Source organism: Oppia nitens, unplaced genomic scaffold (assembly GCF_028296485.1).
Source record: "Oppia nitens isolate AA-2021 unplaced genomic scaffold, nextdenovo-longstitch-racon4-pilon3 scaffold1_pilon_pilon_pilon, whole genome shotgun sequence".
Classification (NCBI taxonomy): domain Eukaryota; kingdom Metazoa; phylum Arthropoda; class Arachnida; order Sarcoptiformes; family Oppiidae; genus Oppia; species Oppia nitens.
In genome coordinates this window covers 1,966,825-1,983,525 of record NW_026533199.1, presented here as the reverse complement: position 1 = coordinate 1,983,525, position 16,701 = coordinate 1,966,825, and the positions used below count along the sequence as shown (strand labels likewise).

The window sequence follows — 16,701 nt, the reverse complement described above, 5'->3', positions numbered from 1 at the left end:
CGATAACTAATGTATTAATTAAATTTTTTTATATATAAAAAAAGTTATGAGTTATTTAAGTAATTTATAAAAAAATTTTACAATATTTCTCTGGTCTCGGCTAAGGCTGCAATCAATTCGGAACTAAATTTATTATCACAGGAATGGTTAATATGTTGCGGATGACAGTCATTCAGTTTGTTGGTCTGACTCTCGCTATGGACTCCCTGTTGTGGGTTGGCTTCGGATGAGTGATGGCTATTATTATTATTATTAATTAAATGATCCAAATCGTGATTTTGCGATAGACTATCAAATAATAGGCTATCATTGTGATGGGCGGCCGATGCCATCGGGCCTGACATGTAATAGCTATTATAATTGTTGTTGTGATGATGACTGTCCACCGAGTGGTTGTTCTCGATGCCAATCATATCGGCGTTTGGTTTAAGCTCAGAGTTTGTGTCCATTTCGTACATATAGTGTCGGCCATCGCGCATATAGTTGTGAATGTGCTGCGATTGTTGTGACCAATTGCTCGACAGTATGGCACGAGACTGGCCACTGGGCTGTTCTAACTGGTGCTGAAGCATAGATCTCGAAGTATAAACATCAGGCGATGTCTCATTTAGGCCATCGCTGCCGCCAGTCTGATGTTGCTGATGATGGGCTGGCATTCGGTACCGATATGGTGGACACACATTACGCAAAAACGATGACCTGTCTGTACCGAACTGCGAGATCAATTGACTTACAGGATTCTCTGGTGCACCACTTCTGAACATAGGTCCAGACTTGTGGGCAACCATTTGTTGATTATACATGGCTTGCGATTGATTAGTCGATTCAGTTGTCTGTATAGACAACGGTCGCGATATATTTGACTGATATGAAAGCATTTGTTGTTGTTGTTGGTGGTGGTGTTGTTGTTGTTGTTGTTGTGAGGGTGTGTTATGCATATTATGGTTATGATAGTGAATCTGCTGATGATTTTGTTGCTGCGAGTCTTTATCGTTAGATTCAACCGGTGACATCTCAGGTGTGGGAAGCGATCGTATAGACTCAGTTAGTTGTTGTGTATTACTACTACTAGTGTTGTTTTGTGGCATATTTCCAAACTCCTGGTGCAATTCCCCACCGATCGATGACACGCCTTTGGCCAGCGATAGACTGCACTCGTCTCTTGTATACATAACAGTGTTGTGGTTGTTGTTAGAGCAGCCAAATGTATCCATCATTCGGTTGTTTCGCATCATAGGCTCACCAATACTTTGATTGAATGGACTTCCGTGTGGTGACGATTCAGGAGTCTGTACGCCACAGTACTCTAGAGAGGGAGAGCTTAGTGAGGCGTTGTCCGGATTGTTGTTGTCCACCATATGGGCACCGGATGCCGGACCTCCTGATTGCGATCCATAGATTGCCATCAGTCCGATATTGTCGCTCATTGTCAGACCGTCGCAGTGGACAGCACCGCGACCGCCGCCGCGGCCACTACGTTTGCCGTGCTTTCGACGACGGGGTCGGTACTTATAATTAGGATAGTCTTGCATGTGTTGGACACGTAGCCGTTCGGCTTCCTCCACATATGGCCGCCTTTCTTGAGGCGTCAGGTTTTTCCATTTTTTGCCTGAATTTTCGTGAAAAACGAAACCAAAAAAAATAAATAAATAAAATAAAATAAGCGAAAGAAAATAATAATAAAACTAATGATAATAATAATAATTAGAATTAAAATTAAAATCAGATGAAAGAAATTATATAATTAAAAAATAAACTAAAGCTTATCTTTAATTTAAATAATATCGTTTTTTCGAGGAAATAAATACTAGAAGATGGGGTCAAACTCTACAAATCACTATCAAATTGGGGAGGAATGGGAGGGTCAGCACAGGTAGAGTAATATACAGATTGTTAAATGGCAGCTGATATAAGTCAAAGAGAGAGAGAGAGAGAGATTTCATATCTTCAGAAAAACGTGTTTTAATATTTCATTTCTTTCACTATCTTTTTAATCGGTTTCATATATAATATATATTTAATGCCAATTCATAGGCCGGTCAACGAAGACTAGGTCTTGACTTCAATTTTATTATTATTTTATTTTTTTTTTGATTCAATCAATTCAATCACCAAAAAAAATGAAAAGATATAACCCATGAGTTTTCTTGTGGTAGTTTTGGTTTGGTTTGTATATACTGTATGTATGTGTAAGTACTGACTAATGTATTGTGCAATATATTTAAAGTCGTGATGAGAGTCGCACCTAATTAAAGAGCGGCGCCTCTACTAAATGGTGAACACCTAAAACACCCTTATTTGAGACAGTATTTCTCTCGTAGAGCCGATTGATGGTATGCATGCTATTCATTGCGGGCCAACACACACACACACACACACACATCCCAATGCTCTAACAGGTCTTATAAAAAAAAACACTGAATACATGACATGACAACAAAAATGCCAACTAATCAAACAAATAGCTTAGACTGCAATGTCAAATGGGTTCACATAATTGGCCGCTAATTTTGATCGCTTATATAACCATTTTTTAAGATAACAACACCACAACACAAAAAAGATCTGTATGTGTTTTATAGATATAATAATGTTTTACGTCAACAAAACTTATATATATATATACATGTATATATATAATAGTATAACTTATATAATCAACTTTTTATAGTTAAATATAACTTAAATATTCACTATTTATACAAAATTCAAGTTAATTAATGCATAAAATTTAAGTCTTAGGATCTCATTCTTATCAAACGTTTTGATGTATTCCCCCAAAAATGGGAAGATATGTGGTGTGTGTGTGTGTGTGTGTGTGTATGGCTATAGCTATGGCTGTCATAAGATTAAACAATAATTATATGTTACGCTCAGGTATTCAATTACATAAGATGATCGAAAAGCATAGGACAGCTGGAGTGGAGCTCAAGGAATAGGTATATATATGCACACACATAGCATATACACACACTATTAGGTAAGTACAGTATATTGCAATTGCAGGATTGGAAATAGGGATAGGGATGCGCTATAAGATTTTGATCACGCATTACAAGCACCGGGATTTCACTGGGGATTACACCACATCATACATACACAAGCCTTCGATTCACTTGTGCTGAACCGTAATTCCTCTACAAAATATATATTATATAAAAAACTTTTTATTTTTATTTTTAATTATTAATAGCCAAAATATTTCATCAATCATTGTATATACACATCGAAAGTATCGAAAATATGTATGAAAAATAAAATACACACAAATATATTTAGTTAAATAATATTTTATCTTTTTTTGTGAACCGGAAGTGCTCTGTGGTATAACTGATTGCCATTTGAGACAATCCGGAGATAATGTATTGATATATGATATTTTTTTGGTGGTATCATTGATATCTATCATATAATACTGTACAACCATATTATGGTGTATAATATGTGTAACAGGCATGAGATTGGGTGTTACACACATATGCCTACAACAAGTGTATACCTTTATATACCTGTATAAACATTTATTAAATATATGTATATATTTGGTTAAAGATGAGTCTCTCTCTCTCTCTCTCTCTCTCTCTTCTTTCTTGTATTAATATATTTGAGTCAACTATAGGTCAGGTAAAAGACTTCATGGATACAGGCGTTCAATTTTTTTGCAATGAGATAGAGATAGATAGATAGATACCTGTGGGTGGGATATCACACATTTGTTTTACTTCAGCACACATTCAATGAGTTGAACTAAAAAACATTTATAACAAACAAGAAAAAGAAGAAGTAATAGAAAAAAACCTCAAATATATATATATATATATAAAATATTTTTCAAATATTAACTCAATATATGTTTTTTTATAAAAATAATTGTTTGTCTTCAGATAGTTTTTTTTTAAAAATGTTTGTTTCACTCATTCATTCATTTATTGTATACCAGATCTCTAGTCAATTGGAAAGTTAATGGTTTACAATGTGTGGGATAGGGATATCATTATTATTATTATGAAAAATAAAACTGTGGGACAGTTTATGGTATGGTTTGATATCCAGTGATAATGTATTCAATATACAGTATATATCACATTGATGTTGATTATTAGAGTCGTGAGCACTACATATTTAAATGAGTACTTTTTATGATATGACCTGTTAGTGATAATTGTTAAGCATTTAATAATAATAATAATAATAATATGCATAATAACATTATAATATATATATATATATAAGACACTAATACTACTTTGCGTATAAATCACTATTAATTTTTATCAAAAACATTATTATACATATATAAATTATATATAAATCATAGGGCATAGGGCTTGTTATACTGTGTGTGTGTGTGTGTGTGTGTGTGTGTGTGTGTGTGTGTGTGTGTGTGTGTGTATCGGTATGTGTTTGTATTAGTATATACGGTACAATATAATTAACATACAGTATGTATGTATGCATGTGTGTGTGTGTGTGTGTGTGTGTGTGTGTGTGTGTATTAGGGAAAGGAGTTAACGTTTAAATTCATTGATTCATTCATTAAAATCAGAGTTTGTTGTTATTTTTTTGTTTGATATATAAATACATTAAGCGATTAATCACTTTTTCTCGTATATTTTTATATAWAAATATATCTAAACAGTGTGTTTGTGTTGCTTTTTATAATTAATTTAGCCATAAATTAAATGCTATCAATAAAAAACACGACTCGAGTCATATTTCTTGTTACTATTGAATATAATATACACTAAATTTTACTATTTTATTATTATTATTATTATTATTAAAGAGATGGTAAAAGTAATGTTAAGTTGATTTCCAATTCAAAGAGCGTAAATGGCTTCGGGTTATGTAGTGTTGTAGTGATTACATAATCTGGTAATCATGTCACGTATAGGTAACAGTGTTGTGTGGTGTGTATACTGTATATATATATTTAATGGCTGGGCTCCACCACCACCACAATATACTGTAGTGAAATATTTGAGAGCATATATGAGAAAAAGTATGTCTAACTGTTTGCTAGGTTGGCCTAAATACTGGACAGAGCGAGACTGAGTAGGGAATTATATCTAATTTTTTTATTATTTTAAATACTTATTATTATTACAATTAATTATTATTGTTTTTAATTGCATTCATCACACACATAGAGATAGATAGAGACTCTCTAGTAATGCAATCAAATGTAATCTCAAATTATTTTTTTATAACTAATTTTCATTATTACAGGCGTTTTCCCTTCAGGTTTAGCTCTTCTTCTTATTCTTCTATTTCTAAACTTTTTCTTCTTCTTCTTATTCTTTCTTCTTATAGCTCATACCCTCTCTTATATATATATATATATACCTCTCTTCCCACATATTATTATAAGATCGAGATTTAGGTAACTGTGAGTTACACATACTGTAGTCGGAGTAGTCATTCAAAAAATATATATATATATAAAATATAAGCTAAGACTTCGGGTCATTGTTTTATTATCACATTCTTGTTTGCCATTAAATCAAGATTTAAACACTAGATTCCAACACAATTATCAAAATGCTGGCCCATCCAAGTCATAAGCATATATACAGTAATATGCTGTATGCCTACAATAGCTGCCTGTCCTGCCCTCCTATCCTGACTTTTACTACAAAATTGAACGGTGCCTTCAATTTTAATACATACTTATATATAAAACTTTAAATATATTTAGAGTCTATTTCTATAAAACTTTAATAACTTAACAAAAAGCACTTAATTCGGGTGCCATAAATAACTCATTCAAAATATAACAACACATTTAAAAAAATAAAATAAAATAAAAATTATATATTATTTATTAATTATATATCGAATTATTATTAAATTTCTTAGGCAATAATAAATATAAAAAAAATTAAAAAAAATACTAAAGCCATTACTACAACAAATATATAAAAATATATATATATAATAATAAATCTTTATCTCTATGGAGAATAATATATAAATTTTAATTTTGAAAATAAATTAAACTTTGAGTACAAGTGTGTGGTGCCAAAAGAAAGCGGTATAACATGAGATTCGAGGCATATATATATAGCAAAAAATAAAATAAATAATAATAAAAAAAAAAAAAAAATAACAACAACAACAACAAAACAAAACAATAATTGCAATATGCAGTACTCAATAACTAGTTTTTGATCCTTTAGTTTATTATATAACCAGCAAAATACTGTACATACGGTATATTAAAAAAAAGTTGGCCATAACTCACATCTAACATCTCACAGCAAAATAGGGTTTACAAACACAAAAACAATCATTTAATGGCATTTAATGCCATATACTCTACACTACTATCTATCTCTCTCTTTATTACTACTGATTTACCGATTTTTCAGTCAATCGTTTGATTGTTTTCAGTAGTTGACTGTTTGCTGTTTTTCTCTTATCATTTATATGTGTAATGCATATTTCTCTCTCTCTCTCTCTCTCTCTCTCTCTCTCTTGAATATATATATAATATATTATATAATATAAAAATTTTCAGATAAAAATTTGCTGAAAATTTTTTAGTATTTTTTCCTCAATTGGGATGAAATGCCAAGAATTAAGTCAAATATGGCATAACGTGTGAAAGGTGTGTCATTTTGTTTGGTTGGTATTGAATGAGTGAGACAGAGATATATACCTGTAATATTGTATATTATATTATAAGTTAAACACACACTTGCAGTAAGACCTAAATTGCATGGCTTTCCACAATGAGATCCATGAGAGTGGCTGATCACCACTTTTTTTATCAGTCATGAAGTCTACATAACAATATACTGTATATAATACTGTATATACACTGTATTATATAATTATATATATATATAATCTATAGACCATTCCCAACAATTATTAAGTGCCTCATAAAAGTCTAATCAATGGTCACAATTGCAAGTCATACATAATATACATACATAAGCCCTATGCTTATGGGGTTATTCATTAAAATTATATGCGGGAAACATACATGTATATGTTTTATATACCACACACACACACACACACACACACACACACACACACACACTTGTATTTATGAAATGTTATATAAGAGATGTGATACAAAATGCGGGCTCACCTCTCTCTCTCTCTCTTTCTCTCTCTCTATCTCTCTCTCTATCTATCTATCTATCTACCAGTGCTCCACTCTTATCTCTCACTCACTCACTATTTTGTGTGACATAAGAAACAACACCCTTTCCTCAGTGAACTGCCTGTGCGTTGCCTTTAAAAATGCATTTCATAGCCCTCTTTCTCTCTATCCCTTTTATAAATTGTATAGCCCTCGCAATATCCAAGTGTTACACTATTGTAAATATATATATATATTATATATATCATACATTTTATAATACAGTATATATTTACTGTATAAAAGTGTAGTAGATTTTTCAAAGCGCTACATCAATATAGTAAAAAACTAGGACTTTTGGATGCAATGGGATAACAATGGTTTCGCGAGAGTAGATCCCACCCTGATCTCTTAAAATAAAAAAAAAGTTCAAACCAGCCCTACCATACCATACCTCTACCAAACAGTATGTATATCAAGCAGTACAGTATGTATTTTATATCATATCATATATATATAAAACACTCAATTTCGTGACCAGTTTTTTGCGTACAACTTATCTTCAATCTTAGCGTACGTCACAATACATAACAACAACAACACAAACCTTTTTATTTCCTTTTCATGAAAACTGAAAACTTTTTTTTCTTCAAAAAAAACTTATACATCACTCCTAATCCACAACAAAATGCATTCATAATATATATATATGCAAAATATATATTTATAATATATATATAATATTATACTATTTTTTATATTCATTTAAACAAAAATTTCTAATTTCCACCAAAAAATAAGCTCTACTTTTTTTTTGTTAACTCTTCACTAGTATATTATACTGTATTTTAATTTAAATAACTGTTATAATAAGTACTGTATATATCAGTGATATGGCATATAATTTATAAGTGGAGATACCATTGCTTTAAAGAWATAATGAATGAAAGAGAGAGAGAGAGAGARAGAGAGAGAAATAAAGGTTTGCCTCATTATTAGTCGCTTTACTTATTATAAGCCAAAAAATTGTATTATATTCACAATTCATTTGAAATAAACAGTTATATAAATTTATATATATATATAAATGAGAGCCAAAGGCCTCTCAATTATCATTAAACATAATTATCGGTGACATAAATACGTGCAATCATTTTCTCTCTCTCTCTCTCTCTTTCTTTTTAATATTAATATAATTTATATATTTATATATGAATTGCTTTTTATTTCTCTTTTTAAATCTCAATGTCGTTGCAAATGAATTATATAAAAATTAAAATTAAAATAAGATCCGAGGAGTAGAAGTGTTATGTGGGGCAGTCATGGATAGGTAGTGATCATAGATTTAAACATTGGTGTGTGTGTGTGTATGTGTGTGTGTCTATGTGTGTGTGTCTATGTGTGTATATGCCATTCAAACAGGAAAGACTATAATATGATTATATACACACAAAGGGCTTGTGATGGGAGAGCAGGACATTATATAACTGTATATTACTTGACATTGTTTGTTATACATTGCTATCATTATTATGTTTATCATTATTATTATTATTATAAAGTGCAACACATCTTATATGGGCTAATGATGTGTTTGTCTTATTTTTTAATAATAATTTTGTGTACTTTTAAAAACTTTTTGGTCAAGACCTGGACGGCTAAACTACTTTAATTTAAATTAAAATTATTATTTTTATATATATATATATAATATAATTTAAATTTTTAAGAAAATATATTTTCCTTTTAAATATATTTCTATATAATTTATATAATATTAAACACTTAGTGTAATTTCATAATTCATTGCATTTAGAAAAAAGTTTAAATAAATTTTTATTTTAGTTGCAAAAAAACGTTTAAAAATTACATTAAACATAAATAGCATTTTTTCAGCACTCAATTTAAAATATGATTGTAAATAATTTATAAAAATATATACAGCAATTTAAAAGCTAATATTAAAATGCAATTAACATAAGTCACAATTTTGAGTTTGAAAATTTCAAAATATCTCTTATTATTATTTTTTCCGTTAAAATGCATTATTCAAATATTTACTTTTGATATTTTTTTCATAAAAAAAATAAACTCTATTATGAAAATAATATATATTTATAAATAAATGAAAATAAATGTCATATTTTGTAATAAATTTTTTAGCATAAAATAAGAACAAATTATTCAATTTTTTCTGTTAATACAATCAAAATATTATCGTTTTGTAAACTGTTTTTTTTAAATAAAACATTCATAAAATATGCCATTATTTAACAATATTATAATATATTTTTTAAAAATTTCTAAATAAAAATTGCCAAAAAATTAGAAATAAATGTATATTATTGATACACAAACAAAATAATCTATCAATTGAAATACCATAACTATCTCTATAATATAATAAAATAATTTTATGACCAAAATAATCTACCTATTTTTATAATAACATAATACTAATAAATAATAATTTATTTTTATTTTATTAGTATTCAATTATATTTTACTAAATAATTAAATATATATATATATAAATTGTGAGAAAAAATAGACAATAATTTGACAAATGAAATGCAAAAAGTTTTTTTATGGAAATACCAATTGTAATGTTTTCAACAAAGATTTTTTTACTATCGCTGCTAAAATAAATTATTAATTTATAATAATAATAATAATAATCAGAAATATAATATTCAATTAATATATAATCATATGCACAGGTATTTAGTGAGTAAGTGAGTGAGTGAGTGTGTCTGTGTGTGTGTTGTACTACACACACACACACACATATGTATGACAGAGTATATGTAGTTGTTTTTTAGTTGTTGTATTACTTTATTAGTAATATATTTTAGATAGTTATTAACGCCAAAAAAAATAAAAATAAAATAAATGAATGCCAATGAATGCCATGTAATATGTGTTGTCTAACCGTCTAATAGGGAGCAAAACCTATCATTAGTAGTCAAAAAGCAATGGATTTTTAATAAGCCTTTTCTTTTGGAGAGTATGGTAGCGGTGGTGGCGATGAAGAAGTAGTTGTTTTATGTATTAGTAAGAAAGTAATGATAATAACTTAACAGCAATTCATAGTTAGGCAAACTCGTAGCATACATACAGGTATAGCCTTCCCTTTTTATAATAGGGTTGTATATTATTAAGTTTATATACATATTTAAGAGTATAAATATTAAAGTCATGTATAATACATATTATATATATTTATATGTAAACCGTATATATATTTCTCAATTTGCGACCCAAGGTTTCGCACAATTACTTAACACGCAATACATTATAATACAATCAAATGAAAAAAAATTGCCAATACTTTTAGTCCTTATAAAATATACAGATATATACCTTTAAAAAAACTATAGACACGCAAACCCATTACAATCATTTGCAAACCACTCAACAAACACTAGCATCCAATTCAATCATGTATTTGACGCCTAAATATCCCAAAAACTCATTATATTTGTAACTTTATCGTATCGTCGAGTTTGCAAATAAAGTCTCTCTCTCTCTCTCTCTCATATAAAAAGTTTACTTTTTATAATATCAATTGGCTATTAAAAAATATTTAAATATATATATTTATAGCTAATTTGTATACAGTTAATATGATAATGCAAACACTGAGCGCAGACATAATTGGCATCACTACTACTACTACTACTACTACCCCTTTTTAAAGTACTTAAAAACGTCTAATAATTTTCTATAAACATATAAAACAACAACAAAATATTAATAATAATAATAATAATAAAACTAATATTATGAGCGCAACATTTTTTTTAGTAGTCATGAAAATTTCCAGCACTTGTTGTATTACATGTATGTATGTATGTCTCCTGTCAAGTATTGGCTGTGTTGGCGATCAATTCCTATGAAATATATATTTGTTAAGTGACATCACATAAAAGGATTTGCTTGTATTAAAAAAAGGCAACGGTGCTCTCGTGAAGGTCGACCACCACCACCACCACACACACACAACAAGCCATCCAGGGATAGGTATTGGGAGACAATTCAAATAATTGCTAAGCGAAAGCTGTACAGTATATAAGTTATATATATGTATGCATTGCATTGACTGACTGAGAGATGATTTTATTTTTCAATTTAATAATATTATATGTAAGACAAGGAAGAATTGAGTATTTAATGGCTTAACGTTTTTTTCATTTTTCATTTTGAAGAGAAAAAATAATAAATAAAAACATATCAAACATTGAATTGCATGAATGCTGTCAATTAAATGCTGTACCAAAGAGAGAGAGAGAGAGAGAGAGAGAGAGAGAGAGAAATTTAATGCACAAAATTGTTAACTAGTGTTAAGCCATATCTAAACGCAAGGTCTAAATCTTCATGTTTTTTCGTTACCAACAAAATATATAATATTGTTATCATTATTAGGTTTTTTTTAATTTTGTTGTTGTTTTCCAGTATATATTAGAGAAAAAAATAATAATTTCTCTCTCTCTCTCTCTCTCTCTCTCTCTCTCTCTCTCTCTCTCTCTCTCTCATTCTCTCTCTTATATTTAAAAACAATTTTCTCCAGTTTTCCGAATTATGACTTTTCTCACGAAACTTTAAATAATTATAAATACCGTAATCCGGATTAAAAGCGCATATTTCTCTCAATTAAATTCATCCAATGGTGGCTCTAAATGTTTTGTGTGTATGTGTTGTCTCATATTAGTATTATTTTTTTTTGTTATATTATTATTATATGTGTTTTTGTTGTTGACTTCTCTCTCTCTCTCTCTCTTTCTTTCTTTTTTTTATCGAAAATGAATATCTCGTTGGATTGAAAAAAAAAATCAAATATATTTATATATATAATGTAAATCTCTTATTACTCAATAATATGATAATATTTTGTTATGACTTATAAATGTCTGCAAAATGGACTGCCAATTGTTTATGTGTGCTCTTAAAAAAAACTAGCAATTATTCAAAGCATTTATAAGTTTATATTAATATATTTTTAGTTTTTATACAATTTTTGTTTGTTTTTTCCAAATACTCTCCAAGTATATTGAATTTATATATATATATAATGCATACTAATAAAATAGTTAAGAAATTATCGTACCGACAATATTGAGCTTATTTTATGGCATTAATTTTTTAAGACACCTTAAGATTTTAGGTAATAATTTTAAAATTTAGCATATATTAAATTTCCTAATATCCAAAATATTTTGCTATATCGTTGACTAAATTTTTGCATAAACTATTTATTATGTCTACATATCTCATATATATATATACAGTATATATATTTTATTCAATATATTATTTTATCAAATCGATATACACTGTAGATATGGATATAAATTTAAATATAGACATAAACTTTTAAACTCTTATGATTTTTTTCAAAATAATGACACAGTGAAATAAAAAAAACTAATCCATTAAAATATTTAATTAAGATCTAAATCATAATTACAATTAACTAGAAAACAATGGTATATAAAAAAATTGTCTGATATCTCTCAGCCCGTCATAAACTCAATCAGTAATATTCATATACAGTATATCTTATATAACATGAATTGCGAGTCAGATCTCTTAATCGCAAGCAATAACATCGCAAACGAGTTGTGCTGTTGTTTTTTGATGTTGTGGTAGTGGATGTAGTGTCGGCTCCATTGAGGGCAAGAGCGCCCTATTGGCACAGGCATTGGCACCATTGGCTTTCAAACTATGGATTTGCCACAAAAATCTGATGGATTACTCGTCAGAGAGAGAGAGAGAGAGAGAGAGAGAGAGAGAGAGAGAGAGAGAGAGAGAGAGAGAGAGAGAGAGAGAGAGAGAGAGAGAGAGAGAGAGAAGGCATACCAATTGGTATTTTGGCGATAAATTTAATGGCAAAATCATTGACCGCTTCCGTGCCATTTACAGGCATACAAAACATAATCACTGATTAACTTCACTTCAAATACAGTAATAATAATAACTACATAACAAATATATTTATAAAAAACAATCAATAAAAACACTGCATATATATAAACCAAAATTGTTTTCTCTGTACTCTAAACGAAAAGTATCTCAAAAATTTTTCGCCAAAAAATATCCGAAAATTTTCTCTAAAAAAACATCTCTCAAAATGCCTCTCCATATCTCATCTCTCTCTCTCTCTCTCTCTCTTCTCTCTCCAATTTCCTCTCTTTCTATATATATATATATATATATATATATATATATATATATATATCTATCTATCACTTGATTTAATAAAACATTATATTTCAACAGTGAATAAGTGTTGAATTTATTACACTTTAAACGGTTTTTAGTTTCAAGTAATTCAACAATTTATTAACGATTTTTTTTGGAAAAAATATATAAATCACTTAAATGCTTGGATTAGTTAAATAATAATAATAATGAAAAATAGTATTGTTTTTTAAATGCCTACAGTGGGAGAGGGAGAGAGAGATATGCAACAATCAAGTTATGCTGTGTGTGTGTGTGTGTATGTGTCTGGCATAGGAAGGGAACGGTAGTCCTTAAGAAAAGATCATAGGTTAAACATACTGAGCATTTGAATGAAGTGAAACATACAGCTAAATAAAACCCGAGGCGATAATGCATAAAAACGTTTATAAATATATGGATGCCTTTACTTAAAACGTTATATAACATCAAAAACAGTTGGTGGCTATGCATCCTAATATATACTGTATATTAGTTATATATAATATATATATGTATACTATATTTATATTATATATGTATATTCAAAACTCGGTTGGGTTTTGGACTCAAAAAAAATAAAAGAAAAAAGAGGAATAATTTAAAAGTATTAAAAAAAGGATATCATTATAACTATAATAATAATAAAACATCATTTGCCTAACAGTGTACACACACACACACACACTGTGGTTGACTACCTGTTCATATTTTGACAGCACGTTTTTTTAGAGTAAATATAGCAAATAAATTGGTTATAAATTGTATGTATATATATATAGAGGAGAGACCTCATTGTGCTCACATACACACACAATGTCTCCCTCAACAATTGTCCCACACATATACTGTTTATATGTCCATTGGCCCCACCGGTCATTATGACAAATATAATATTTATTATATATATAATAAAAAGAAGTTATCCTATCATTAAGTGAAAACATGCCATAAAAAACACAACTGTTTCGAGAGAGAATTGAAGTCAACCTCTCAAATGAAGTGCTCTGTTTTTAAATGGTGTGCAAAGTAGGACTTCTCTCTCTCTCTCTCTCTCTCTCTCTCTCTCTCTCTCTCTCTCTCTCAATTGAAGGTGGAAATGTGCCCAGGGCTATTAATAATGGTACTGTTTATATAGACATATTTATATATATATATATATATATATATGATGAGAGATAGATAGAGAGATGATCATATGGCCAGCCATTGAGCTTATGTATGACTGACTGGGCTTAATAATAATAATAGCGCCGTAATTACATTTCTCTCTCTCTCTCTCTCTCTCTCTCTCTCTCTCTCTCTCTTAATCATAGAGATATTTTTAACTTTACTTCTCATCACTAGAAATGACTTTTTCATATATGATATTAAAAAAAGATTTATAAGTTTGACTCAATTTAAAGAGTCACACACATAGCTAATTGTGCAACAAATTTCTATATACAGTATTATACTATATATATATATATAAATTTATATATACTGTAATATGATATACGTATGACAATTGCATAGCCATCTGACAGTTCCCCCCTTTCCATGAGATAACAAGCCTTTATTATCGGGTGGTTATTAAGCGCTGGTTTGAGAGCTGTGTGTATGTGTTTGTATTTAATGGTAACCCATTTACTGGCAGAAAAAAACTACATCATTTACAGCTATATGATCCGTGCATTGCGTTTTTCAATGCAAGTTTTATTAGTCAAAAAAAATAATAATAATAAAGTAATAAATGATAGGAAAGAGCCCGTAATATTGGCTGTTGCTTACACACTATACTGTATATTACTGGATAGGTATGAGCGCTAAATAAATTGTAATGCCAATGTTATTATTATTATTACTGTAGCTCTCAAAAAACAATTATAAACATATTAATCATTTTCAATATCCAATTTAATCACTAATTTGTGCGCTAAAAACAGCATATTTTATGCCCGAAAAAATAAAATGAATCATTTTTTTTACTTTACTTCTCAAACTCATCTATTAATAAATACTTTATATAATTTACTTTCAAACATAGAGAGATAGAAAAATAGACAACTGAGCGATCATCTCCCTATCCCAACATATATTGGTATGAAAAGCATTGTTATATATATTTTTTTGTTAACTGGAGTTAAATTAGGAACCAAACCGTTGTTGTAGTAGTTGTGGTCTCTTTTTTGTTTAAAAAAAAATCTCAAAGTTATGGACTAATTATATGCAGTTATTATTATTATTAGTATAATAAATATGAAATCCAAAAAAAATATTTGAAAATTATTTATAAATAGCATTTTTGAAAATGCAGTGATGCATATATATGTAGATTTTTTTGTTGTTGGTATGGCATGTAAAGCGTAGAGCTGGCAGAACATAGGCTTATAATATGTCACTTATGTGATGATGACTACAAGTGCGACATATACTGTATATACCGTATAATATAGTATAATATTATAATAAGTTAAGAGCTCATACCTAGCATTTTGCTGAGATCAGCGTTATGTAGGTCTGGATTTTCATCGGCCAGTCGTTTGCGTTCAGCTTTCGCCCAAACCATGAATGCATTCATCGGCCGTCGGATCCGTTGCTCGATTGCCATTTGATTAGCCGTTCCTCCGCCTCGACCGACACCCTTTCCCATTATATGATGATTGGCGCCCAGTTTGATGTTCATATGGTGTCCGTGAGGTGCACTCATAGCCAATTCGGCGGCGACACTCATATTTTGGTGGCCATAAAGACCTCCGTCTTGTTGTTCGCCGGCGTAGCACATGTCCTGATCTCTATGGTATGGCCAGTCAAGTGAGGCACCGGCACTGTCGCCAGTGTCCGAATACATATTGTAAACACTGGTAGGTGTTGAAGCATCAGTACTGTGTTGGCCTAAACTGTTAACCGATTTGGTGGGTGACAGTTGACTTAAGACATGGGATGATTGTTCACAGTGTGAATATGGCGAAGACATGGATGTCAGGCCACCAGTCGATGATCGGCCAGTTATATCGTTGGCCATCAACTCGAAAGCCGATGCCATCAAATAATTTTATAATTATAAAAAAATAAACTTTTCGGACAAAACAATTATATGATTTATATGGAGTTTTTTATTTAGTTATACAAAAAACTGTTAAAAACTTTTTTTATATAAAATATATTAATATATTAGTGGAGAAAATACCGCTGAAAAACAAACGTAAAGTTTTTTTTGGACACCAAATAAAAAAGTTATCAAAAGTTTTTTTCATACATTCACTCATTCCAGTGATTCATTTATAAGTGAAATAATTTGTGTGCAAAAAAACAGTTATATATTATATATATATTTATATATATAATACAAACATCTATTAAAACAACAGCAGCTTATGTATGTATGTTGTAATACCTGTACA

At 29.4% G+C, this 16,701-nt stretch overlaps 1 protein-coding gene across 1 annotated transcript; it reads right to left on the bottom strand.

Annotated features, from left to right (window-relative positions):
* Positions 1-77: 77 nt before the first annotated feature.
* On the bottom strand, positions 78-16,317 carry LOC128952824 (transcription factor mef2A-like). The gene is made up of 2 exons (XM_054298274.1): positions 15,785-16,317; positions 78-1,609 (listed from the first exon to the last, which is right to left on the bottom strand). The coding sequence occupies exons 1-2, from the start codon at positions 16,272-16,274 to the stop codon at positions 78-80; spliced, it is 2,022 nt and encodes a 673-aa protein (XP_054154249.1). The 5' UTR covers positions 16,275-16,317.
* Positions 16,318-16,701: the final 384 nt, after the last annotated feature.

What these genes read in the sequence shown, in the direction of transcription:
- LOC128952824 (XM_054298274.1), bottom strand. Translation starts at nt 16,274, where the DNA reads ATGTCTTCGCCATATTCACACTGTGAACAATCATCCCATGTCTTAAGT. An exon ending in TGATCTCAGCAAAATGCTAG is followed by an intron (nt 1,610 to 15,784) that starts GTATGAGCTCTT and finishes ACGAAAATTCAG; the next exon opens with GCAAAAAATGGAAAAACCTG.